This window comes from Phymastichus coffea, unplaced genomic scaffold (assembly GCF_024137745.1).
Source record: "Phymastichus coffea isolate CEN01 unplaced genomic scaffold, Cenicafe_Pcof_1.1 PCOF00003, whole genome shotgun sequence".
In the NCBI taxonomy this organism is placed as follows: Eukaryota; Metazoa; Arthropoda; class Insecta; order Hymenoptera; family Eulophidae; genus Phymastichus; species Phymastichus coffea.
The window spans coordinates 11,651,292-11,677,925 of NW_026706814.1; the positions used below are offsets into that span (position 1 = coordinate 11,651,292).

Genomic DNA, 26,634 nt, shown 5'->3' on the forward strand with positions numbered 1-26,634 from the left:
ATATTAATTGATGTAAAAATTTATTATGAACATAATATAATAAATAATTAATTACAGATGCAAGGTCTGTTATTCGGTATAACATTAATTTCTATAATCAAAAGCAACTTGATGGCGCTACTATGGACTATTTAAAACAATCTTGTACATTACAATACAAGTACGGGAAAGTAGATTTTCGCTTCGCTTGAGCGTAAACGCCCCACGAGACGAGAAATTTTCCCGAACAGGTGTCGTGCTGTATTTTTCGATACGACGTGTGGAAAGTACGATTTTCAACGCTCGTTTTTCGCTAAGCGTGCAGGTAAAGACGAACTTTGCGCACGGTGTCGAAATAATTATATTTTTCAATCGTACGTAAGCTATTTGAATTAAATGTCATCAAATAAGCCTCTCGGAGGAAGGCCTACGCGATTACCACTTGTTGAAAAAGTTCTGAAACTATCTGCAGGAATATCTGAGAAGTCTTCTGTCTGCAATTCACGATCGAAGCGATCGTTGGCACCATAATTTTCATTTCTAAACGACTGTGGACCAACGTTGTACTCCGACATTGGCTCGAAATCTCGTAACAAGCCAGCGCGTGCTGACTCTATTGACTCGTCCCTTTTCATTGACCGTACTACAAATATTTTATTAGTAATATCGACATTTCTTTATTAAATCTTTTTTTTCTTTTTCGACAAGTCATAAAATTCAACAAAATAACCGTGGTAACTCTAGGATTTCTTTTATAATTTCAAAAAGTTCACGTATATTATATAATTCTAAATTATATAATTCTAAAACAATAATTTCATGATTATTCTTATTTCTAGGAACGACAATTTACATACATTGTATTATCACATTTATATAATACGTTAAATATTCCATCACCATTATAGTATAATACTCACAAGACTAAATGTATATATGTATGTATGTATGTATATATATATATATATATTAGTATCAAATTATAGCAAATAGCATGATTGTCAATAAATATTTCACAAAAAATTATTCAGTTAAAATTTTGAACTTTTTGAATAGACAAAAAATTTGTTTATAAGAAAACAATAATCACTTTATACCGCATGCATTACTTAGAAAATCGGCATTTATCTCGTTATATGGATAAATTAATAAAATTATAATTTATCAGATGACGTGCAATGTGCAGCTATTCCGACAAGAATTTTTTTATTTACTAATAAAAATGGAATAATTTACGGATTTACTCATCAATAGTGTACACACCAGTGTCTGCACTTTGTCTTGTCGATCGAAAACCAGATGCATTTTCCATACCTGGAAATCTTTCTTGAAATTCTCTACGTCTACTAATAGAATCTTCTAATCGTTGACGCTTTCGCCTTTCTGGAAAGATTTAACATCGATTTATACTGTGTTTATATAATGATTTCATATGAATTGATCGTTAATGGCAACTTTTAACAACCTCTTTTGATTAATTCCCGGCCTTCCTCAACAAGATCTGTTGTAAGCTCATCGTCTCCTAAGAACTGTTGAAAACCCAACATAGATAATAATCGACTTCCAAGACTAAAATACGTTGCTAAACAGAATGCAAGAATAGCCATAGGAAAGTATATGTTAAATCCATCAGATATAATTTTTATAACGTCCATGTGACCCATAATCTACAAAAATTGATTCCAAATATATGTTGATAAATTGACATGAATAGATAAATTCACTTAAAACATATTTAAAAAAATACTTGAGTGTATTGCGTTTCCATCATTTGAGTTTTTATAATATGGGAATCCATATGTATTAAACTTAAGAAATTTAAGCACATTGGTGGTGTGAGTCGACATAGCATCATGCCACTAAATATTAAACTATATTCATTTGTCTGATGATGAGGAGCCAAATAATACAAATTTAATACTCGTATTTTTAGTACCGTTGAATATGCACAGTAACATAAATAAGCTATCACTATCGTTGAAAGTACCTAACATAAATTTTATAAAATTAATTGAATATGTTGTTTGTTCATTCAAAAATAAATAATAATTACCTCAATTGTAAAATAATCATATTTCATTTTAGCTATGTTAACAAATCGAGCAAATAGCGATAAAACTGGTGATTTGTTAAAAAACATTACTTCAGACCAGACAACAACTATTGACAATGTTGCAGCACAAACTGCAGCAGCTCTCAATACATAATTTTTTATTAAACATTTCCAATACCATTCTGCAAATATAAATAAATAAAATTAAGAAGTAAATTATGCTGATCTACTATAAAATAATGTTAAATTATGTTTATTTAAATTTGTTATTTATTACCTATTGTTGGACTGTATAATAGTCGCGACACCAAAGATCGTTGTATTGGAAAAGTAGGTTTAAATCTTTTATCATGACTAGTTTGATTTCTTGAAATGTCTTCCAAATCAAAAATATAATCTACTAATATACCCCACTGCGTTTCTGTTCTTTGTAACGTTTGAAGACATTTGATAGTCTGAAATATACATTAAACATTAACGATTTTCAATTCTGAGTGTGTTTCTCAATACCTTGTTAATCAAACGAATGTCATTACGTTTCTATGCAACCTAATTAGAGCTTTCTCTGATGGTACATCAAGGGGAGTATCATCAGGCAACTGTCGTCGATTCATTTTATCTTTCAATTCTGCAGGTACTTTTTGAAAAATTGTTTCTAGGTAACGATTAAATGGATGTCCTGAATTAATTGACAAATTGGCTGCTTGTAATGACTATAACCAATTAAAAAGTATTGTTACTAGTGAATAAACTATAATAATGAAAAACAAATATTAATTTATACAAACCTCCAATACATCATCAACATTTTCTTCAGCTTCATATTTCTCTATACTCAATTTTGCTGCTTTGAAATAGCTATAATTCAAAGTGTATCCTGGCTTACTAGCATTCCATAATCCTCGAGGAACTTCAACTAAAGCGTAACCAAGCAATAACACGAGTAGAAACAAACCCCAAGTATTTGAGGCTGAAGAAGCTATAGCTTTTATTTTTGGCCTAAATACAAGAAGTTGATGAGTAAATGATTTGTAGTGTTTACTTATAATAAATAAATTTTGCTAAAACTATTTAGCCCATATTGGATTCATGACAAGATAGTAATTTGAAACATTATTACAACTTAAAAGTCACTTACCCATCTAAATCTACACCTGGTTTCAGTGCTATATAAATCAAAAGCACACCACATATGAATAAATAGCTTCCATAATAAATTGCATTATCTATTAGAGCTGATTTCAATTTTCCTTGCACTGTGAAATCTCCAGCTTTTATGTAAGATTGCATTAGTGGTAGAATTAACCATGTTAGAAATTGAGATGTCCAATATACAATCCTCCAAAGATCTTGGTACACAGTTTCTGGAGAAGGTACCATTGACCATGGTTCTCTACATTCATGAGTGGGTTTTGATGTGGGCGTTAGGTTATTGGTATTTTCCGAAGAACTTATTGTTGTTGCAGTTAAATTTCCAATACTTTTTTCCACACATTGTCGAAATACAGTCTAAAATAATAAAAATAGATTTTAATTATCCTGAAATAGTTTCACTGAAATTAGTTTTTAATAAAAGTTGTACTTACTGAAGATACATCCAATGGTAAAACAAATATAATAAGTAATGAAAAATACCAAGCGATTAAAACTGAAAGTGTTACGATTGGATGCTGGCGAAAGACATTTCCATATTTGTATAACAATGTTGCAGCAAGACAAAAAGCTAAAATAATCTCAGTCACGAGTGGTGCAAATGACATTTTGAATATTGATTCTATGTCATTTATTTGTACAAATTGATCTACACCGATCTTTAATTACGTCAATGCTCAGTAGACGTGTTTTCTGTGTTTTGCATATCTTTCATTTTGAGTTCAGCATCTGCTTGCATTTTTTCAAGTTTTTCTAGAGTCACTGACTTTAGAGGCATTAATTTGGGTTTACAAAGTATGTAATCTGGTGTGTCTTCACTGTAAAGTAATCCTTGCTGGGGTAACACAACATCAATATTATAATGTGTCTTTTCTTTTGCTTCAGACATGATGATTAAATGCGAAATAACCTGTAATTAATCATACAATCTGTTATGTCTTTGCACTCAGCACTTTCTTTCTTGTACTATATTTATATTTGTTATATCAAGTCAATTAATAAAAACAGACGTGAATAAAATTCGAGCAGGTTATGCGCGAACAATATGTTTGCCTATAGGTGTGTTGTCATTGTTACGGATACAAAATTAAAAATTGATTTTTTAAGAAATGACTTTTGACTAATAAGCTTTGTAGCCGAAAAATGCTTTTTCCCAAGCTAGACACGAATTATCATTCACATAAAAACTTATTTTTTTATAAGTAGTAGTTACCTATATATTCCAGTACTTTGATTCCTTTTGATAAAAAACCTGCAAGTGATTCATCTTAGTGTTAATTTTTGCGATCAACGAACCAAAACAGAAACTATTAAGCTAATATTAAAAATTGCCAGCAAAATAATTGTCGACTTTAGATTATTAAGTATTCTATCAGATCAGACAGAAGTAGACTGAATTAAGTAATATGACAGCATGTGCCTTGCAGTGGAGTAACTGCTACGGACAAATCGAAATATCGCAATCGGATGCAAATTCAACTATACTTTACCATATACATACATACATATAGTATGCACATATACGTAATCACGTATGTATACGAACAATACAGAACAGGTGGTCAATGTTCACTTGGTCAGTAGTTGGTCACTGGCCATAACTACAAATAGTCTAAGTGGCAGATTCCCACCACGGTCAGATTCCCAATTCCGATGTGTATGTCTTATATACACATATGTACAATGATACGAAACTAAAATATTAATGAACTCTCAAGATGTTTTTCATTTATACTGTATAAAATCGCAATTTAATGAATGAAAATCGACTACAATTAATCACTGAAAAAATCTTTTGTATGACTTATTAGCCTTATTTCTTGCAAATTGCATAAAGAGAATGAGCTATTAAAAAATTAAAATATGTAAATTTATATAAAAAGTTCGAAAAACTACAATTTTACTGATATAGTATATCTGTAAATACATAATTTCCAATAATCTTATCATTGGTATTCCATCTAAACTTATGTAGAAGATAATTTTTATCAAAAGTATTTTATTACTAAAAATTGCACAAAGGAATATCGATTGATTCAATGCAAAAGTTACATAAATTTTCAAAACAATTGTGAATCATAATTACCTAAATCTTCAACTACCCCGATTATAGTTAGTTCAGTCAGCATTTATTATTATCATAAGAAAAATGCATTTACAATGTTTTAGAAAAATTTTAAATGATTAAAAACGAAGTTAAGTTCTAAGACTTTGAGCATATCACAAAATATATGAAATTTTATAAGTTTATGGTTTGTAAAATTTACTAAATTCAGCTAAAAAATAAGTTTTTTTAACGTTTTAAGTTTCTTTTAAATCAGCTGAAATATTTTTTTCATTTTACAATTATTTGACGTGCCTTATTCCACATATATGTTTAACATCTAAGAAATCTTAAATTTGTTCAACATTTTACACGGTAAGGTAAAATTACATAAATAATCTATCCTACAATAACTGAACAAGCTTAAAAACCGTTCATGCATCTAAATTTAGATGGTGTAGAACTTATTACATTTTTCATATTTTCTTTCCAGTCTGTTAATTGAACTTCATCATCTGCTTGTGTAGTTCGTTCATCCCAACATAATTTTTGCTTCATTGAATTACTATAACTGTCAAAATTACTGGTAATATTACTGCTACTATAAGTTTGATATCCAGTATCATGAGTAGAACTAAATGCCATTGGCTGAACGCAATTACCAGAAAGCATGTTGCTTTGTTGCATTGCATAAATCTCACTAAAATTTGTTTTATGAATTTCAGTTAGTTTAGATTTTTCATTGTTGCTGAAACTAGTTGAAACAAAATTCTCTTTATCTTCATATTTAATTTTGACAAAATTATCATTAGAAACCATCAATTGTGTGATATCATGATTTCCTTCATTAACTTCATTTACATTTGCATTTTTTCTCACAATCATTTTAATTTCCTCAGAAAACAAGGTTTTACCTGTTAACAAATTTTAATAACATAACATGTTAATCACAAGTTTATTACATCAATATATAGAAATTGTTTTTCTGAACTTACAGTCTTCCTTTACAGAATCGTCACGATTGTCTTCAGAACAAGAAAGCTCTATACTCATATCTTTTGTAAAATCAAGTCTAGCTTTGCTTTGAGATTCAGTACTCTGACAAGACATGTTTAGTGTAGGATTATTAATTGGAGAAACATTACATGGAGAAGAATTTTCATTATATGCCAAAGGAGTCCCATAATTTCTTTGAGATATTGTGGTACGAGCCTAAACAATAAAAAATATTACAAACATACGTACAAAAGTACAATAATTTTTTATTGTTATTTTAAAGTTTACTAAACAGCATTTGTACGAGCATTATCTTTACTTTAAAATAAATAATAGTTTAATATTTGCACAAACCCTTTGTACAAATATACTACTTTATATACTACTTTAATCCTTTAACTGCTAAAGGCGTTAATACGCCTTCACAAATCCGTCAATTTATACGAAAAGCGTATATATACGCTCTCTATTTTTAATTTTTTTGCTATTATTTTTAAAAAATCTAAGAATGGCATCAAATTTCCGGGTACTGTTTTGATCACTTTCAGTGTCCATTATTTGCAGCGACTGACGATTAACTGACAAGCGAAAAATGTGCCGCCTATATATATGGATTCGTCCGAGAGCGCATCGCAGTCAAAGGGTTAATTTTTGCCTCTATACATTTATAGTACAACATGTGTACCTACTCTTAATGGGGTACCATGAAAAAACATTCCACTATGTGGCGGGCTTAAGCAATGACCAAAGGGACTCTTTGATTTGATAGGAGATATCACTTCTGAATCACTTGACTCATTATGAGAATCATTGTGGTTTTCAAAAAATAATTTTCTTCTCAATGAAGTATTGCTTGTGTTAATCTCCTCATTATCTAAATTTTGATCCTAAATTGAATGTTTTATTGTTTGTTATATTAATCTTTTGCACTTATATAAAGAAATCGAATGAATACGTACTTGAATAAAATTAAAGTAAGGTTTCAGAATTTCCTCAACACTTGGAGGTAATACTGGTGGTAAGGACAATACAGTTTGAGTCCAACCTGTATATAAATTCATAAATTGAAAAAATATTTTCTATTGTATATTCTAAAATCTAAAACTTAATTTATACAATTTCTTACTTTCTTTTGTATCTTTATTCAAATTGTCATTTTCCTTTGACTCATAAATACTTTCTCCAGCTCTTATAGGTGTTTTCAAATCCCTATTCACTCTTAAATTACTTTCATTTGTTTTAATTTCCAAAGGACTGGGAATAATTTGATTTTCATTAAAAAACCTACTAATTGCTTCTTGGGCATTTTTTTCTATTTCAGGATCTGAACAGTGCATTTGTTGTATTGGGAATTCATCTATTTTAGCTGGTTGCATAACTGCTAGTTCATCTATACTCCAACTAAATTGCGGAGACCCTTTTTGAGCTGGGCTAACAACCTGAACATCATTTGATGAAATTGTTCAGAAAAATTAATTTAACATTGAAACGACGAGAAAACAATATAATTTTTAAATACCTTTGTAAATACTGTTGGACTTATAACTGAAACGTGTAGTTTACTAGTTAGGTCTGCTTCAAATGGATTTCTAGCTATAAACTTTGTTAAGCCAGAGGGAGGTGTTATATGACTTGGTAAGAGAGATAAACCACTTGTACCATGTTGAAAACTCTTTTTCAATTGAATATTACTTTGCTGAATTGGGGTCTTTGTAATAGGGCTTAGCATTACTATGCTTTCACAATTCATATTATTTTTGTTAGGAGTCCACTGAAATTGGGCCATATTTCTAAAAATAATAAAAACCATTATTAAAAAATTTTGTTTAATTGAAAAACAATTGTTTCTTCTGATTCAAGTAAAATATAAAAATTTAAACGAATAAATCAATGTATAATTGGACGTCACGCAATTGTTGTTTGATGTGATAACCTAACAAACAAAAGTAAATACAAGAATTTTGACCAAAAGAAGTAATCGCGTTAGCATTTGTTTGTAGCCTAAACAATAAAAAAATAAGATTAATTACATCTGTCATATAAAGTAGAATATTTACCTCGCGAACGATACAGAATATATATCTTATTCTTTGTTCCCTCGTAGCAATTATAACCAGTCAGTTCGTACTGCCTGATAGTTAAGCGTCAACCCCATACACAAACTAAGTACATGTGTAAACTATCTGCCCGCACAGGCACAGCTCAAATCCCATCGCACCCAATCTCAAAGCCGCCAGGATGATATGATGCATCCATAAAAATCTAAACTAAACGGAAGTGGATTTAAATTTCCTTCGTGCTCTAACGAATATATCGAATAGCAAAAATCTCGAAGTATTCGTGCGAACAACCAACTTCAAATCCATTCTCCAAATAAAAACTAATGTCGCTGCCTTTTTAACTTTTTAAACCATGTTGTATGTATGTCAATAAATATAGATTGAATAGTGTGTACAAAATCATACGAATGTTTCGAGAGATAAATATTCCCTCAGTGTGGCTCCGACCTGCTCCGACGGATCGGCATTCAGTACGTTTACGTGCTTTTTGACATTAATTTTCTATATCTGCATTGATCTGCATGGATTTCATAACATGATAAAATAAAATAATTCAAAAAAGCGACTATCTAATAATCGACGAATAAGAATGTGTTACTTTATAAGAAAAGAGCTATTTTTAAAAAGTGCAGCAACTGTCATCAAAACATCTGTGAACATGAGTATTGGATGCAAAAAATAGTCAGAAATTCAGTTTCGATGTAAATATTTGTAAAATTCCCTTGATTTTTTCTAGTTAGATTGTCGTGAATCAACTGCTATATTTATAGTAAGCATATTTAACAAATGATTCATTTTTTTATAAATGACTTTTGTGTTCAAGACGATATTTACACCAACGTTTATACAAATGCTTTAATAAAGACAACCTTCTTTCTAAAGACGTAGATGGATTATTTTTTGCACTGAAGTTTCATTCCAATATTAAATTTTTTTTTTCAAATAATATCAATCAGATAATTCATTAAATAATGGAACATTCATCAAATAATGCAGCCTCGATTAGCTCGAAAACGCCAATTACGCCAATGTGCTCCGCTAGAGGCGCTGCCTCTCCTAGATTACAGTAGATGTTACATACATACATGTCATGTTGCCGAATTACAAGCCGAGCACGAGCAGGGAAAATTTTGTACCGAGGGGATAGGGCTGTAGTAGATAGGGGATAGTTGTAGAGCTGCCTCCTGTGGTCCTGTATACAATCTCCACGGTTAAGTGTTGAGAGTTTAAGACCACGTGCAGTTTTCTAGTGGCTATATGTAACGTGTATAGTTAATATAGTTGAAAAGTGGTGGAATAGTTGAATCATATACTTAGATTAAACGAGTTAGCATTTTAGAAACTAAAGTTGGATATTTATTGTATATTCTTTCTATTACATATTACCATCATGAATCGTATTTGGTGTATTTACATATAAATTAATTGTAAATCATTGTACATTTTCTTTTGTGCACTAAATCATGTTTATAATATCATAAAAACATTTTAATAAATAGAAGAAATTATAGTTACTATAAGCATAACACAATTTACAGCACTTCTAGCGTCTTTATAACCAATATTCTAACCGACATTTTATTAAACTTAAAAACCAGTGATAATCAAAGTGTTTATTTCTTTAAAATGGGAAAGAAAAACAGAGAAAAGAATTTAGGCCGAGCATTAATAAAAGATCGTTTTGGATCTAATAAACGTAGCCAAGTGTCTGATTCTTATGTGAGTATTTTTTTTCACTGTTTACGTTATTGATTAGCGTCGCTTTTATTTTTTGATTGTTATAAAAAATTGAATTACTGCATTTTTAGTAGGCATTTGTTTGTAAGAATAGTTACAAAATAAATGTCAAAAAATATATGCCTAAAAATTAATTTGACTACAATAGTAATAATAAATAATAACAATACTTTTACAATGTGATGAAGAATTTTATCCATTTTAAACTATACATCATTTTAGTTTAGTTTATAGAACAAAAATTCTAGTATTTATTTGAATTATGCCTTATTATAAACTGATTTGTTTTTAGCTTCATACTATTGATATGCAGGATGGATATGATTGGGGTCAGTTAAATCTTAATTCAGTTACAGAAGAAAGTTCCTTTCAAGAATTCTTATCTACAGCAGAATTGGCAGGAACAGAATTTCAAGCAGAAAAATTAAATATTAAATTTGTTAATCCTAAAAGTGAAATTGGCATACTATCTAAAGACAAAAAGAAAGACATTGAAAAATCACATGAAAAAAATAAAGAGTTTCTGAAAATTCCAAGAAGACCACAATGGAATAAATCAATGTCAGCTATTGAATTAAAAACTAAAGAAATAGAAGAATTTTTGGAGTGGAGAAGAAAATTAGCATTGTTGCAAGAAAGTAAGGAGTTAATAATAACCCCGTATGAAAAAAATTTAGAATTCTGGAGGCAATTATGGAGAGTGATTGAGCGGAGTGATGTTATTGTTCAGATTGTTGATGCACGCAATCCTTTACTTTTTCGCTGTGAAGATTTGGAACAATATGTAAAAGAAGTGAATTCTAATAAGCAAAATGTAGTTTTAATTAATAAAGCTGACTTTTTGACAGAATATCAGAGACAAATATGGGCTGATTATTTTTCAAAAAAAACAGTAAGAGTAGCTTTTTTTTCAGCTACTCAAGCTACTCAAAAATGTGATGGCAAAAATGACGAATCTGAAGAAGAAACTTTGACTAAAGTAAATGACTCTGGCAAAACAGTTGATTCTTCAGAAGAGACTGATTTAAAAGATTCATCAAGCTCTATCTTTTGTGATGAGTCAGAAAAAATAAAAAATCTTACTATAGCTAAAAATGAAATGTATGTTCAAGATAAAGTACATAAAACATGTAAAGAAAGCAAAGAAATAATTAATTCTTCTTGTTTGTTAACAAGGGAAGAATTAATTGCATTCTTCAAGTCGTTCTACTCATCCGAGTCAGTTACAGAAAATATAACAATAGGACTAGTTGGATATCCCAATGTGGGTAAAAGTTCAACAATAAATGCTTTATTGTTAGATAAAAAAGTATCTGTTTCAGCAACTCCAGGAAAAACAAAACATTTTCAAACACTATACTTAGATAGAGAATTATTACTCTGTGATTGTCCAGGTCTTGTCATGCCCAGTTTTGTTAGTACTAAAGCTGAAATGATATTAAATGGCATTTTACCAATAAATCAAATGAAAGACCATGTGCCACCTATGAGTTTATTAGGTACACTTATACCAAGGCATATTATAGAAGATGTTTATGGAATTATGATTCCACGACCTATAGAAGGAGAAGATCCAAACAGACCACCCATTGCAGAAGAAATCCTCAATGCACACGGCTGTATAAATTTTTCTTTCAATGCTTGATTATTTTTTCCTTTTCACTAAATTTTTCAATTTTGTAGTTAATAGAGGATTTATGACGCAAAATGGACAACCTGATAATGCTCGTTCAGCTCGATATATACTTAAAGATTTTGTCAATGGTAAGCTGCTGTATTGTGCAGCCCCACCGGGCATTGATCAAAGTACATTTCATTTATTCCCATCAATTACAAAAAAAACTCGATCTACTGGAGACTTGCCACCAAGAGCCATCAGAGCAGCAAGAATAACAAAACCCAGTAGTGAAGATGTAGATAACGCATTTTTTCAAAATAATAAAAGCACTGTACATGTGAAAGGAAAAACTCATATTAAAAAACAACTTCAAACGTAAGTTTTAATATTTTTTTGGAAAATAAAAATTTTTATTTAAAATAATTAGTAATAAAATTAAAATTAAAATTAATATTTGAAAATTATTTTAGCGATTCTTACACAGCAAGTGGATCTTTATCTAGTGTAAATACCATAGAAAAACCTTGGAAAATGAAAAAATCTAAAAAACGAGAAAAAACTCGAAGAACATATGCTCATCTTGATCAGCATTGAAAATCAATTCAAAAGTGATATTGTTGTTTTATATTTAATAGTTTATATTCTGTATACATTAATAAAATATAGGAATAATTCATCCACATGTTTATAGACCATTTTTAACATATATGCAAGTAAATACATTTGTAAATAATGTATATACATACATATGAAATTAAAATTCATTTTGTATATTACAATAGAGCATTTTGTACAATTATTTAACTTCATTTATCATGGATTTAAATTAATTTCCTTGACAATATCAATAAGCTATCACTTAAAAACGATGTATTATTAATGTTTCCATTCATTTATGACCTTTCAACTATTGTTGAAGCAAAAATTCATCGATTTACAGTCTTTAGTATGATTGTTTAGACATAAAATGTGATCTCTGCACTTTTTAGCAGTATGATCATTTAAAACTATTTTTTCAATAAAACAACACTGTATGCAGTATTGTCTTATCAAACTTCGATTCAAATTCATGCAAAAGTTCGTCAATGTCATTATCAAGATCATCACTATTTGCCAACTGTAACAGCAAAATTTTTATTTTATTAAAAATGTTAATATGAAAGAAAATTTTATGTTAGAATTTAGTACCATACCACTGAAACCAATTCCCATATTAGAAAAGATCCAACAGTTGCTTCTTCATGATTATCTTGAATATCAATATTTATTAAATGAGCAGGCTGATTATCTTCTTGTTTCCGTGACTCCATACATTCTATTACTTGATCATATACCCGTTCTTCACAAGTTATCAGAATATCAAATTTATCTTTTGATAACTGAAACCTTTCTGGCTTAGCTTTAATTCTACGATTACGATCCAGCATGTTTAATAGGCCATTTTGCGTGTAGCTAATAGATGATGTTAAGGAAAAATATGTCATGATATTATATTTTATATAATTATTATAATTATATTTTATATAATTATTATAATTATATTTTATATAAATATTTTATATAATTATTATAATTTTACAAACATTGTAAGGATACTATTGTTTATCTTTCAATAATAAATCATTATAAATTTCTTCATATGTTGTATCAAAATCATATACATTTGGACGATCTGGAGCATTGCCAGGTAATTTAACTTTATCACCTGTTCCAAATGATTTTACATTAAAACCTTTTTTGCTAGAAAATAAAAAATTAGCTTCATATAAAATTTATCAAATTGATATTTCAATTGATTTAAATTACCTAAGAAAAGCATGAGCCTCCATACTTCGGTTCATATTACTTGAGCATATTACAGCTATACTAAGGGAGTTTGAGGATGGCATTATCTGAATTAATAAAAAAGGAAATAATAAATGTATTATAAGACAAATAGTATAGAAATATTTCCAATTGGTTTTCTTTATTTGCGGCTTAAAATTATTTATTTTTCCTTTTTTTCTAAGACTCTATATATTTGTATAACCTGTAACTTTCTCTTTTTCCTAAACTTAAGAAAATCTTATTTTTATGACTAGTTTAGGTTACTGATTAATATTTTCTAGAGGAAAACAGAACTTCTTTATTTTTAATAAAGTTGTTTTATTCACAATTGGAGTAATTAGACGCATATACGTCAATAGTAAGAACGTATAACGTATAAATCAATTATATATATATATATATATACACACACACGTGTGTATGCGATTTGCTAATGCTTTAAGTTTTCTCTAAAATAGCAAGCTAACTGTGAGCAGTCAGCCGGCGTCTGCTTCATTCATGATGGTTTACGTTTTACGGTTCATACTTCTCCCTTCTTTCCAACGCATGTTTTAAGTAAAATTTCTTGTAAATAGTAAAATAACATGCTATAAAACATTTATATTAGAGATGAACACGACACACAGAAAAATATTAAATGTAGGTTTGTATACATACACACTGCATATCAAGAAAACCTATAGCTATAACCTATAAAAGAACCGTGTAAGGTGCAACGCTGTACACGCCGCGACCAGTCAAAAACACTACCCGACAACTCTGTGAATAGCGTGAATCGCCGACGACACCGGACAATGAGTTGACTCAGTTGACTGAGTCCTGTCCCTGTGGGATCTGACATCTAAAGAGGATCTAGAAAAAATGCGGACAAATACGTCTTTCGCGCTGATTGGTCGAACCAATTTCGGAATAATATGGCGTCCATTTCCATATATTAGGATAATTATATATATATTGTGAATCGGCGTTCAGTATGTTTCATGCTGGTTGACACTGATTTTTATAGCTGCATTGATCTGCATGGATTTCTTGATGTGATAAACTAAAATAATTTAAAAAGACGACTATCTAATACTCGACAAATAAGAATGTGTTGCTTTATAAGAAAAGAGCTATTTTTAAAAAGTGTAACAACTCCCGGTCGGAAATACCTTGATGGGATCCCATGTTGAATATGACATGGGAGCCTCTATATGGGATCTCATCTTGTTATTTCATCAAAATTCCCATGTAGTATACTATATGGGATTCCAACAAAATGTATACCTCTTTTAAATTCTCACGTTGTATCCCATATGGGATTTCAAAAAATTAATTTTTTTTTTAATTTGAGACTGATTGTCGTTGAGAATAAAAATAAACTCATACGGGAATATATTTAAATGTAGGTTCAAACCAAGTTCAATTAATTTTAATAATAATCAACCATAAATTAATCAAATACATTATTTTCTTATATTTAAACATTGACAAAAAACAAAGCGCATTTATGTTATAATCAAACAAAGCAAAATAAACAATATTATAGTTACAATATTTACATCTGTACATAAGTTAAACGAACTTTTAAGAGTTCAATAATTGAGCATGTTCGATACAGGAATAATGTATTGATCAATGTTTTTCACGATAATTATTGTACAAATTTTTCCAAGTTTCTCTGTCGGTTTTACGCTAATTTCTGTTGAAATCTGTGTTATTTCATGTATAAAAGTACATACGGGATTCAGCTTTATTTTCAAGAGCTTGCACAATATTTTTTTTTTTTTTTTTTTGACGATGGATCTTTTTAATTTAAGACTTTGATTTTCACTGAAAATTTAATTGTTTAGTTCAGGGATAAATAAAGGAAAAGTTCGAATTATATTTATTTTGAGAACACATTAACAAGTTAAAACATTGCGTATTAAAACGAATTAGAAAAATTGTGCTTTAAAACGAAAAACAATTCATAAAAAAAAAATATCAGCCTAGTTTCTTCGGCATTCTCTCTGTCTAATCTTTTTCTTTTTTGATGCTGATCGATCTCTCCCCGCGTCTTGTATGGCATAACCAATATTTTTCTTGTAAATTCCTTTCCAAGAGGCTGCCCAATCTCCTGAGGGATCTACTGCATTGCATTGTTTTATGAGAAGAACTGTAATACGAATGAAAAAATTAGTTGAACATAGTTTTCTTAAGGTCCGCCCTGATCATTATATAAAACATACCAAAGTACACATCTAGTCAATGGGAGCCATCTTTTGCGCGGCCTTTTTTCGCTAGAGCAACGTAGCGAATCGAAAAAATTATCACCAATATAAACATATATTGATACCTTACAACCGATGAAGCAGTTCTGGGGACCCCATGTAGTATTTTTATATCAGAAGAAAATTTCAAAGTTCATGAAAACATTTTAAGGTTCAAAGAACTTATTTGTATATCATGTAAACAACTCGCTGAGGAATTTGTAAGTAAACACAAATCAATTACTACAAGAGAGACAAACCTTGAAATGCGCCTACTAATATCTCGACGTAAACATATCATAATATCAAATGTGTGTCCCTCGATCCCACACTCATGTATTGACGAATATCTAAAAATATGTAGAAGCTCGGGTATATCGTTCCTTAAAGCCGGTGTACCAGATGATGGCTATAGCCATGTAGGAAGTCTTAGACGCCAAATGTATATACATCCTGAAGATATTGAAACCATGCCGTCCTCGATAGAAATTACACACGATAATACTAAATTTTTGATTTTTCTTAATACGGATGATCTCAAATGCTTTTTATGTAACCAACAAGGACAACTCGCAAAAAACAGTCAAAACTCTTCAAATATTTCTCAAGATAGCTCTATTAATTATATCAATAACAAAACAAAAGATATAAATTCAACCGACTTAACACAAAATTCAATAACACCCTTAATAGTTGCAAATACCGTAAATAGCCAAATACCAGAACAAACACTAGATGTAGAAATAAAAAATATTTCTCATACCCAAAATACACTACCTCTTAAAAGAACAAGATCTCTAATCTCAGAAAACACAATTTCCTCCCAAGAAAACCAAAGTTTTACGAAACCTAAAGAAACAAATAAAATGACTACAAAAAAAAAAGAAAACAGCAGATGTAAGTGTACACACGTTAGATGAAATGTTAGCTCCCCTCGAAAGCAAATTAAATAAATCAGATAAACTACTAAACCCATTACAATTCAAAAGCGTTTTAGATAACATACATGGTTCTCCCACTCCACATTTAATTGCACTAAACTACACCGAAAATATTTATAGTTTAATAGATCTAATGAATGAACTATATCCCTTGGCACAACATAAAAATCTCAAAAGTAGATTCACTAGAATTACAAAAAAACTAAAACAATACGCATTAAACCAAGAAATTAAAAGCTCAACTACAGCTGCATCGTCTGCTGAAGATTCTTCATAATAATTAAAAATGGATAAAAAAATAATACAATGGAATATAAACGGATTACAGCACCAATTTAAATTTTTACAAAAACTCATAGTAGATTAAAATCCAGACGTCATATGTGTACAGGAAACTACTAACTTTAAAAATAACTACTACACCAAATTAAAAAACTTTGAAAAATTGCTGTATAAAAACACTACATTACTGTATTAACTATGATTATATTGTAACTCGAAATAATCTGTACACCATATTGTAAATCATGTCATAATAATGTACTATAATTATATTGTAAATTTCCAAAAGAAGTACATATTGTATATTTTTGTCATTATATATAGTTTCATATGTAACATTTTTATATCTAATAACCAAACTGGTTGATGTGACCGTCATAAGCAATAAAAAAAAACTTATTTGTTCAAATTTGATTTTCTAGGATCGATAACAGCCGGAGAAATTTATAAATTATTTTCTGATAAAAATACTGCATGGAATTGCACAGAACGGCTTTAGCATAAGTAACATATATGGGTTGGGTTGGGTTATTCTTGGTTCTTTCGATTAACTTATAACTATATGTTGTAGGTTACGGATTTTTTTTTACTTTGGCACAATTGTTGTACACATGAAAATAAGATTTTTCGCTAATTTTGAAGACGATAAATTAATTATATGAAAAGTTATTAACAATTAAAGAAAAATGATAAAAAATTTTCAAACGGCTATATTTTAAAAACTAATAAAGATATCGAAGTCGGGTTTTTTTTGAAATACTTATAATGTCTTAAAATTTCGAAATAATTACAACAATAAACAATACAAAATTTTTTTCGAAAGTTATTAACTTTTTGTTTAAATAATTGCTAATATCTCAAAAAGTATATTTTTTTTTGAAAAATTCTTGCTCCGGCGTGTTCCTGAGGATTTTTGCTATCGAAATCAATCATAAAATTCAAGGGCCTGACATATCGGAAAGCATAGCCCTAATCAAAAGAAGATGCCTCGGTGTACGTCGCAACGGCGCGGCAGCGAGACGTCTTCGTGGTCTTACGCTAACGCATCTTCTTTTGATTAGGACTACGCTTTCCAATATGTCGGGCCCTTGAATTTTATGATTGATTTCGATAGCAAAAATCCTCAGGAACACGCCGGAGCAAGAATTTTTCAAAAAAAAAATACTTTTTGAGATATTAGCAATTATTTAAACAAAAAGTTAATAACTTTCGAAAAAAATTTTGTATTGTTTATTGTTGTAATTATTTCGAAATTTTAAGGCATTATAAGTATTTTGACAAAAATCCGACTTCGATATCTTTATTAGTTTTTAAAATATAGCCGTTTGAAAATTTTTTATCATTTTTCTTTAATTGTTAATAACTTTTGATATAATTAATTTATCGTCTTCAAAATTAGGGAAAAATCTTACTTTCATGTGTACAACAATTGTGCCAAAGTAAAAAAAAATCCGTAACCTACAACATATAGTTATAAGTTAATCGAAAGAACCAAGAATAACCCAACCCAACCCATATATGTTACTTATGCTAAAGCCGTTCTGTGCAATTCCATGCAGTATTTTTATCAGAAAAAAAATTTATAAATTTCTCCGGCTGTTATCGATCCTAGAAAATCAAATTTGAACAAATAAGTTTTTTTTTTTATTGCTTATGATGGTCACATCAACCAGTTTGGTTATTAGATATAAAAATGTTACATATGAAACTATATATAATGACAAAAATATACAATATGTACTTCTTTTGGAAGTTTACAATATAATTATAGTACATTATTATGACATGATTTACAATATGGTGTACAGATTATTTCGAGTTACAATATAATCATAGTTAACCCATTTCTTCCCAATCGACTATGAGACTACCGAGTGGTTTATCGTCTCGTTAAATGGGTAGAATCGCTTGAAATCGACATGCAAAATACCATTTCCGAAGCAAAAAGTCTTGCTCTTTCTGAATCTGCAAACAGATTTTCAAAATTTTGCGATCCAAAAACAATATGGTTGCTCAAACTTAGTGAAAATTTCATTTTTTATTTTAACTGAATTTCCTTTTTTTCGAGTTAAGTATGTAACGTATACCTACTAAACAATTTTATTTCACTATCAGTATGGTTGTAGGACTTCTATTATCGATTATTGATATTTTTGAAAATCCAAAATTTAAAATAGCGGACGAAAAATTGAAAAATTCTGAAAAATGAAGGAAAAAGAGAAAATATATATTTCTTGTGTTTTTGAGGGTGCTAATTTGATATCTGGTGTTGATTTTTGAAAATTCTTGCATCGAAAATCAATATCGAGCATTCGAAATGGCTGATAAACTTAATTTATTTTATAAATATATTTTTTCTAGCGAAAATCCACAGGTTTAGCATTCATTAATTTTCTAAATAATAAAAGTTACAATAAAATTATTTCAAATCATATTTCACTTATAAAACGGCCGCTAGGTGGCGAACAGTCATTTTTTTGTACTTGCAGTAAAATCTGCAATCCTAAATCCATATAGGTACCCGATATTTTCCGCAAATTTGTATATTTAAAAAAAAAACTACGAAATTTATATTACTATTGTATTACAATAATAATAATTTATATAAAAACTTCGACTACTACTGCGATTGATTTATTATAATATTTTTGAACCTCATAATATTATAATTTGAAATAACTTTACAAAATAACATCTGGTGTAAAGTATGCCAAAGAAAAACGCAAAGCAATCCGACAGTAGCATTACTGTTGAAACTACAGAGCTTATGGATTTAGATTCCGATCATGTTGACGGAACAGATAAAACGTTTTCTAATTTACCCGAAAGTTTAACTAGAAACGTTGCTGTGATTCCTGATGATATTGGAAGTGGAGATGAATCAAACAATGAAAACGATTCAGCTGACAGTGTTCAGATTATTGAAGGACGCAATTGTCCAGAAGGGTATCAAATAGTTGACGAATACCTCATTTCTTCAAATAAAAAACTAGAACCTTCACGTGAGTATATATGGAAAGATGGAGAAAAATTTTATGATTCGATACTAAAATTAGAAATATTTTTGGATGCGGAGATAAAAAATAATTTGCGTGAAAAAACATGCGATGAGTTGTTTGAGTTATTTTTTTCAGATGAAATAAAAGATTATATAATTGAAGCAAGTGCTGAAAATGATTTAGATATTGATACTGATGATTTGAATAAATTCATTGGGATAGTTATGTTCTCTATTATCAACAGTCGTAAATGTTATAGGGGTTATTGGTCTAACGATTCTTTGTACCATTCCGATACAGTTTCTGAAACCATGTCGCGTAATAAATTTGAAAATATAAAAAATAAATTTAAAATGAATAAAAAAGAAGATAGAAATGATGCAGATAGAGTATGGAGAGTCAGAAAAATAATAAACATTTTTCGAAAAAATATTTAGCAATTTGATTTTTTTTGTTCTGCCCTTTCGATCGATGAGATGATGGTTAAATTTTTTGGTCGTACCATACTCAAACAATTTATAAGAAATAAACCTGTACGATTTGGAATAAAGCTTTGGGCGCTTTGTACAATTTAGGGATATTTATTAGATTTTGATGTCTGCTAAGGGTACTGCGACCGGCCACCTCGTGAAGCGGTCGAGCACGGTCAGGCAGTACCGCAAGTTCCTGACTTGCGGCATTACGATGATATCAACGTGAATATGCTCGAAGCGATTGTCCAATTGTCCTCCCAATAATTATTAATAATAGTGTGAATTTTATTTTTCAGCATATAGATGAATCCAACAATCCTTACCATCGACGAGGGATCGCTGTTCGAGGTGAAAGCCACATCCCGGCGGCGAAGATTTCGATAACCGATTGGTCGATCACCTATGCAAGGAGTTCAAACGTAAATACAGGAAAGATTTGAAGAAGAACGCGAGAGCACTCCAACGACTGAGGACCGCGGCAGAAAAGGCCAAACGCACTCTGTCATCTAGCACTGAAGCGAGCATCGAGATCGACGCGCTCTACGAGGGTGTCGACTTCTACACCAAAGTCTCGAGAGCGCGCTTTAAGAAGATGTGCGGCAACCTGTTCCGTGCCACTCTGGAGCCGGTCGAGAAGGCACTTGCCGATGCCAAGTTGGACAAGAGATCTATCCACGACGTCGTGCTCGTCGGCGGTTCAACACGCATTCCGAAGATCCAGAATATGCTACAGAACTTCTTCTGTGGCAAGCAGTTGAACCTATCCATCAACCCCGACGAGGCGGTGGTCTACGGTGCGGCAGTTCAGGCCGCCATCCTCAGTGGTGAGGGTGACAAGTGCATCACTCGTCAGGGCGTGCTACTCGTCGACGTTGTGCCCCTGTCGCTCGGCATTAAGACCGCCGGCGCGTTATGACCAACATCATCGAGCGCAATGCTCGCATCCCTTGCAAGCAGACGCAGACCTTCACCACGCCCGTCGATAACTAACCCTACGGAACCATCCATGTATACGAGGGCGAGCGCGCTATGACAAAGGACAACAACCTGCTCGGTTGCTTCGTGCTCAGTGGTATTGCGCCAGCTCCACGCGGCATCTCCAACATCGAGGTCACTTTGACATGGACGCCAATGGCATCCTATATATCACCGCCAAGGACGAGGCTAGTGGTCGTAGCAACAACATTCGCATCACCAACAACAAGGGATGCCTGTCGCAGGCTGAGATTGACCGCATGCTCTTCGAGGCGGAGAAGTACCGTGAACAAGATCAGGAGCAACGCGAGAAGGTATCCGCTCGCAACCAATTCGAGAGCTACGTGTTCTCGGTCAAACAGGCGGTGCAGGACAGCGGCAGCCGCCTTAGCGACACCGACAAGAACATGGTGCTTAACCTGTGTGAGGACACCATCTGTTGGCTCAATAATAACATCTTGGCAGAGAAAGACGAGTACAAGTATAATCTGGAGGAGATCCAGTGTCAATGTTCGCCTATCATGACCAAGTTGCACTTGGGAGACGCCTCGACGGCCGAACCTCAGTAAAACTACTGCCAACAGTTCCAATAGGTTGCAAATAACACCTACTCAGAACCGACTATTGAGGAAGTCAACGAAGCCCAATACCATCGGGCTGCGTAAATACCACCAAGCTTCTTCCGGCTCCTACCATCCGCGAGCCGTCGACGACGATTTTAGTATGCTAAGTTGTTTCATCGATACCAAACGAATTAGAGAAATAAGACTTAGAGCAATTTTATTTCGGGGCTTTTTGATTCGGTTTCTTTGGCTTCAATTGGTATTCAAGGCTGTTTTGCAAGTTCAGCAATGAGTTTGTGATCCAACTTATCAAATGGGTTTATAGGGTTCGAATCAAAAAGTCCTTTAATCAGTTTTATCAGCTGTCTATAACATTTTTTTTAATATTTTATAGATAGATGGTCAAACTGACTCTTCATAGTGATATTCGTTAGGAAAGAAATAAATTATTATATTTTTTATATAATACAACTATCTTGTCATTTGCGACTTTGAAAAATCCGGAAAATCCAATTTTCCAAAAATGTCTCTAAAAATTCTGAAAAAATTTGAGTGTTCCTTGACTGATTTTAAGACTTTTTCGTTCCTAGAAATTTTTCGCGAAAGTCTTTTGTTTTTGACAAGAAAATGATTGAAACCTTTAACGAATTAATCCCGGATTTTTCAAAAAGTCGAAAGTTGTTTCAAAAAATTTGAGAGTAGTTTAGTTAGTTTAGTTTATTTATTTACAACTTATATGTTACATTTGGTTTTCATTTCTTACATTACTATTTGTGTCTCGTATTCAGTTTGTGTAGTTGATAATGTATGTGTTGTGTGTGTGTGTGTGTATGTAGGTGTGCCTGCAACTCTTGCGTCTCTGTCTTCTGCGCCTGTCCTTTCAGCTTTTCTTCCCATGTTTTCTATTGATTAATCTTCTCTTCCTCTCTCTCTCTCCGAAATCTGTCTTTTCCGCTCTTCTGTTTTTCTCTTTCTTGCTTATTTTCTTTTCGACTTCTTCCTTTGTTACTTTTCACCTTTGCCTTTCCTTTGCTTTTGCTCTCTTTCTTGCTAATCATTTCATCTGTCTTTCTCCTTATTAGGGCTTTGGCATCTTTTTCTCATTTCCTACTGCTCCCTCTGCCTTTCCTTTCCTCAACTTCACTTATTTTCTTTAGTATCTTATAATTTGTCTTCTTGTTTTCCTTTTTCTTTCTCTTCTTCGATTCTTCTTCTTTTCCATTTTTACTCCTGCATCCAATACTTGCTTCCTCTCGCTTGTGTAGTTGCTAGTACTTATGTTTTGTGTGTGTGTGTGTGTGTGTGTGTATGTTTGCGTGTGTGTGTATTTTGTATGTATGTTTGCGTATGTAAATGTATCTGCGAGTCTTGCGTCTCTGTCTTCTGTTTCCTTCTGTCCTTAAGGTCTTAAAATTTCGTCTTCTTGTTTTTCTTTTTCTTTCTCCTCTTCGTTTCTTCTTCTTTTCCATTTTAGCTCCATCATCCACGCTATCTTTTCTTTGCTTCCTATTATTATTTTTTCCCATTCTTCCCCTTTCTTTTTGCTTTTTTCACATTTTTCTATTATGTGTTTCCAATTGTCTTCCTCTTTCATACACATTCTGCATCTCTTATTTTCTTCTTTTTCCCTATACCTGCTTCCTCTCGTTTCATTACCTAACCTAAACCTTTCCCTTATTTGTAGGCCTTTTATTTTTAAGTAAATAAAAATTTACCCTTCTCCTTGAATTTCCTTTAATCTATACTTTTTCATTTCTTCTTTCAGTTCTTTCCGCTCGTTTATATACGAGGTGTGTTCAAAAAGTAAGGTGACTTTTCAAATTTCACGGGCAACGTACTTTCGATTATCGATTTTTTTGTTTTGTTATGTTGGTACACTCTTTCCGAACATCTGTACCAAGTTTCAAGTGTATAGCATTTTTCGTTTGGTTGTGAGAGCCGTAAAGGTTATAAGTGTTTTGCGTGCTCGGCGATTTCTTGCTATCGAAAAATATGGATCAAAGGATTTGTATCAAATTTTGTGTAAAATAAAGAAAATAAAATAAAATAAAAAATAAAATAAAGTGCTCCGAAACACTTGAAATGTTGACGGTGGCATACGGTGAAACTGTTCTGAGTAAAAAAAATGTTTACAAGTGGCACAAACTCTTCCAAGATGGCCGGGGAGATGCCAATGACGAGCCTCGCTCTGGACGCCCAACCACGTCAACAACGATGAAAACGTTCAAGCAGTGAAGAAAATTGTTCTGGAAAATCGTCGAATCACTATCAGAGAAGTTGCTGAGGATGTTGGTATATCGCTTGGCTCGTGCCATGAAATTTTTTCTAACGTTTTGGGCATGAGACGTGTGTCAGCGAAGTTTGTTTCGAAATTGCTAAATTTTGACCAAAAGAACCGTCGCATGAGCATCGCTCAAGAACTGTTGAATGACGTCAACGACGACCCAGATTTACTCAAAAGGGTCATAACTGGTGACGAATCATGGGTATATGGTTATGATATCGAAACCAAAGTCCAATCATCTCAATGGAAGAGCCCAGATGAGCCAAGACCGAAAAAAGCACGCAAAGTTCGATCAAATGTCAAAGATTTGCTCACTGTTTTCTTCGATTACCATGGCGTGGTGCATCAGGAGTTCTTACCATATATGGACGTACGGTCAATAAACAGTATTATCTTGAAGTTATGCGCCGTTTGCGAGAAGCAATACGAAGAAAACGCCCAGAATTGTAGAAAAACAATTCATGGCTTTTGTATCACGATAATGCCCCTGCTTACTTATCTTTGCTTGTGAGAGATTTTTTGGCCAAAAACAACACCACAATCATGCCTCAGCCACCATATTCACCGGATTTGGCACCATGTGACTTTTTCTTATTCCCAAAACTAAAGAGACCTATGAAAGGACGGAGATTTGCAACGATTGAAGAGATAAAGACTGCATCGCTGGAAGAGCTCAAGGCTATACCGAAAAGTGCTTATGAGAAGTGCTTTAAGGATTGGAAAAACCGTTGGCATAAGTGTATTGTATCTGAGGGGATTACTTTGAAGGGGACAACATAAATATTGATAAATAAATAAATATTTTGTCTTAAAAATACAAAGTCACCTTACTTTTTGAACACACCTCGTATCTTGACTTTTCTAGCTTTTCTTCTAGTTCTTTTTCTTCTTTTTTCTTTAGCTCTTCTCTTATTTCTTCCCAAAACTCTTCTGTCATATCGTCTCCCTCTTCCCTCTCACTATATATTTTACTTTTTTCTAGTCTTTCCTCTCTCTCCTCCTTACCCTTTTTATCTTTTTCACTTCTTTCCCTTTTCTTTAGTTCTCTCCATGCTTCTTTTTTTATTAAACCATCTCTTTCTTTTCTTATTTTGTTTTCATACCTCATTGCTCTTTCTAATGCTGTTTCTTTCATTTCTTGTCTTCCTGTTTCCTATCGTATTAAGTAACTTGGCGTGTTTCTATCTAATCCCAATACCCACTTTATATATTTTAGTTGTAATCTCTCTATTTCTTCAGATCTCTTCCATCCCCAGATTTCTGTTCCATACATAATCACGCTTTTCGCCAGTGTGTCGAACAGGTTCATCCTTAGCTCCCAATTTTCTCTAAATAGCTTTTCTCCTAGTTTTTTTAGCTTCTAGTTCTCTTTCCAGCTTTTTCCTCAGTATTTCCGCATATATTTTATATCCTGTGTCCATCAGCGTTATTCCTCTATAGTTTTATACTACTTTCCTCCCTTTCTTATATATTGGTACTATTATTCCCTTTCTCCATTCTTCCGGATATCCTTCTCCGTTTCATATTCCGTTTAGGCATTTTGTCATATCTTTTAACAAGCCTTCCGTGCCTTACATCTACGTTTCATTTGCTATTCTATCTTCTCCTGTCGCTTTTTTCTTTTTCATTTTTCTTATTACCTCTTTTACTTCTCTAACTTTGATCTCTTCACCTTCCTCTCCTTCGGTCTTCGGTTTCTTCCCCTTTGCTTTCTTCCTTTTTTTTTCTCTCCCAGTTGTCCTTTAAAGTGCTTTAACCATTCTTCTTTTCCTATATTTTCATCTAATCCAATTCTTTTCTTCCTGTTGCAATTCACTTTATCCCAGAATTTTCTTCTCGTCTTATCTTTTCTTATTTCTTCTGCCACTCTTTTCCCCTCAGCTTCTTTCGCTTTTCTTATTTCCTCTCTGGATTCTCTCTTTGCTTCTAGGTATTTGCCTCTGTTTCCTTCCCCTTTTCTCACCTTATTTAACTCTGCCATAACACTAGCCCTTTTTATCCTACATTCTTCTCTCTACCAGCTTTCTTTCGATCCTTTTTTTCCCTTATCTTCTTTTTTTATGACTTCGTTCCTCACTCTATATTTTATCTCATTCCATTTTTCTGTTCCCTCTATTGCGTCTATCCATCTCTGATACTCTCTTATACCTTCTTCGCTCCAGTCGTCTATCATTCTTTCTTCCTCTTCTTTTCTTTCTTCTGTTATGTTGTCTCCCAATTCCACTTCTACAAGTAAGTGGTCCGACTTTACCCCCTCTTTTATTTAAACCCTTTTTATTGCCTCATCACCTTCCTCGTTACCTACTACATAGTCTATCGTTGACATTCCTCCTATATATGTTATTTCTCCCTCTTCATCCCCGTCTTTTCTCCCATTCGTTATCACTAAGCCCATTTCTCCTAGCCATTTTATCATTTCT

General features: G+C 31.9%; 4 protein-coding genes and 1 pseudogene across 8 annotated transcripts; 2 read left to right on the forward strand and 3 right to left on the reverse strand.

The window, feature by feature from the left end:
- Positions 1-3,932, reverse strand: LOC131664189 (LMBR1 domain-containing protein 2 homolog). Its single transcript, XM_058935091.1, has 10 exons — positions 3,619-3,932; positions 3,171-3,541; positions 2,821-3,031; positions 2,569-2,745; positions 2,310-2,487; positions 2,033-2,214; positions 1,727-1,966; positions 1,445-1,646; positions 1,243-1,362; positions 1-622 (listed from the first exon to the last, which is right to left on the reverse strand). The coding sequence occupies exons 1-10, from the start codon at positions 3,790-3,792 to the stop codon at positions 372-374; spliced, it is 2,106 nt and encodes a 701-aa protein (XP_058791074.1). The 5' UTR covers positions 3,793-3,932; the 3' UTR covers positions 1-371.
- Positions 3,933-5,166: 1,234 nt separating this feature from the next.
- Positions 5,167-8,480, reverse strand: LOC131664596 (protein aurora borealis). Its single transcript, XM_058935829.1, has 7 exons — positions 8,282-8,480; positions 7,744-8,014; positions 7,351-7,663; positions 7,184-7,269; positions 6,914-7,111; positions 6,224-6,440; positions 5,167-6,142 (listed from the first exon to the last, which is right to left on the reverse strand). Exons 2-7 carry the CDS (start codon positions 8,008-8,010, stop codon positions 5,652-5,654), a joined length of 1,572 nt encoding a protein of 523 aa, XP_058791812.1. The 5' UTR covers positions 8,011-8,014; positions 8,282-8,480; the 3' UTR covers positions 5,167-5,651.
- A 181-nt stretch (positions 8,481-8,661) lies between these two features.
- LOC131663971 (large subunit GTPase 1 homolog) lies at positions 8,662-12,257 on the forward strand. Of its 2 annotated transcripts, none has more exons than XM_058934787.1 (5): positions 8,662-8,754; positions 9,823-10,003; positions 10,314-11,640; positions 11,705-12,014; positions 12,110-12,257. In XM_058934787.1, the coding sequence occupies exons 2-5, from the start codon at positions 9,911-9,913 to the stop codon at positions 12,231-12,233; spliced, it is 1,854 nt and encodes a 617-aa protein (XP_058790770.1). In that variant the 5' UTR covers positions 8,662-8,754; positions 9,823-9,910; the 3' UTR covers positions 12,234-12,257. The 2 variants fall into 2 exon arrangements, with proteins under 2 accessions (XP_058790770.1, XP_058790776.1); XM_058934793.1 differs by lacking the exon at positions 8,662-8,754 and adding an exon at positions 8,931-8,985 and having other exon boundaries at positions 9,920-10,003.
- A 55-nt stretch (positions 12,258-12,312) lies between these two features.
- LOC131663988 (RNA polymerase II subunit A C-terminal domain phosphatase SSU72) lies at positions 12,313-14,257 on the reverse strand. Of its 4 annotated transcripts, XM_058934817.1 has the most exons (6): positions 14,124-14,257; positions 13,977-14,053; positions 13,446-13,531; positions 13,236-13,379; positions 12,833-13,091; positions 12,313-12,756 (listed from the first exon to the last, which is right to left on the reverse strand). In XM_058934817.1, exons 3-6 carry the CDS (start codon positions 13,526-13,528, stop codon positions 12,655-12,657), a joined length of 588 nt encoding a protein of 195 aa, XP_058790800.1. In that variant the 5' UTR covers positions 13,529-13,531; positions 13,977-14,053; positions 14,124-14,257; the 3' UTR covers positions 12,313-12,654. The 4 variants fall into 4 exon arrangements, with proteins under 4 accessions (XP_058790800.1, XP_058790809.1, XP_058790793.1 ...); XM_058934826.1 differs by lacking the exons at positions 13,977-14,053; positions 14,124-14,257 and adding an exon at positions 13,879-13,933; XM_058934810.1 differs by lacking the exons at positions 13,977-14,053; positions 14,124-14,257 and adding an exon at positions 13,669-13,805.
- Positions 14,258-20,695: 6,438 nt separating this feature from the next.
- LOC131665885 (heat shock protein 68-like) lies at positions 20,696-21,936 on the forward strand (annotated as a pseudogene).
- The last annotated feature ends 4,698 nt before the right edge of the window (positions 21,937-26,634 follow it).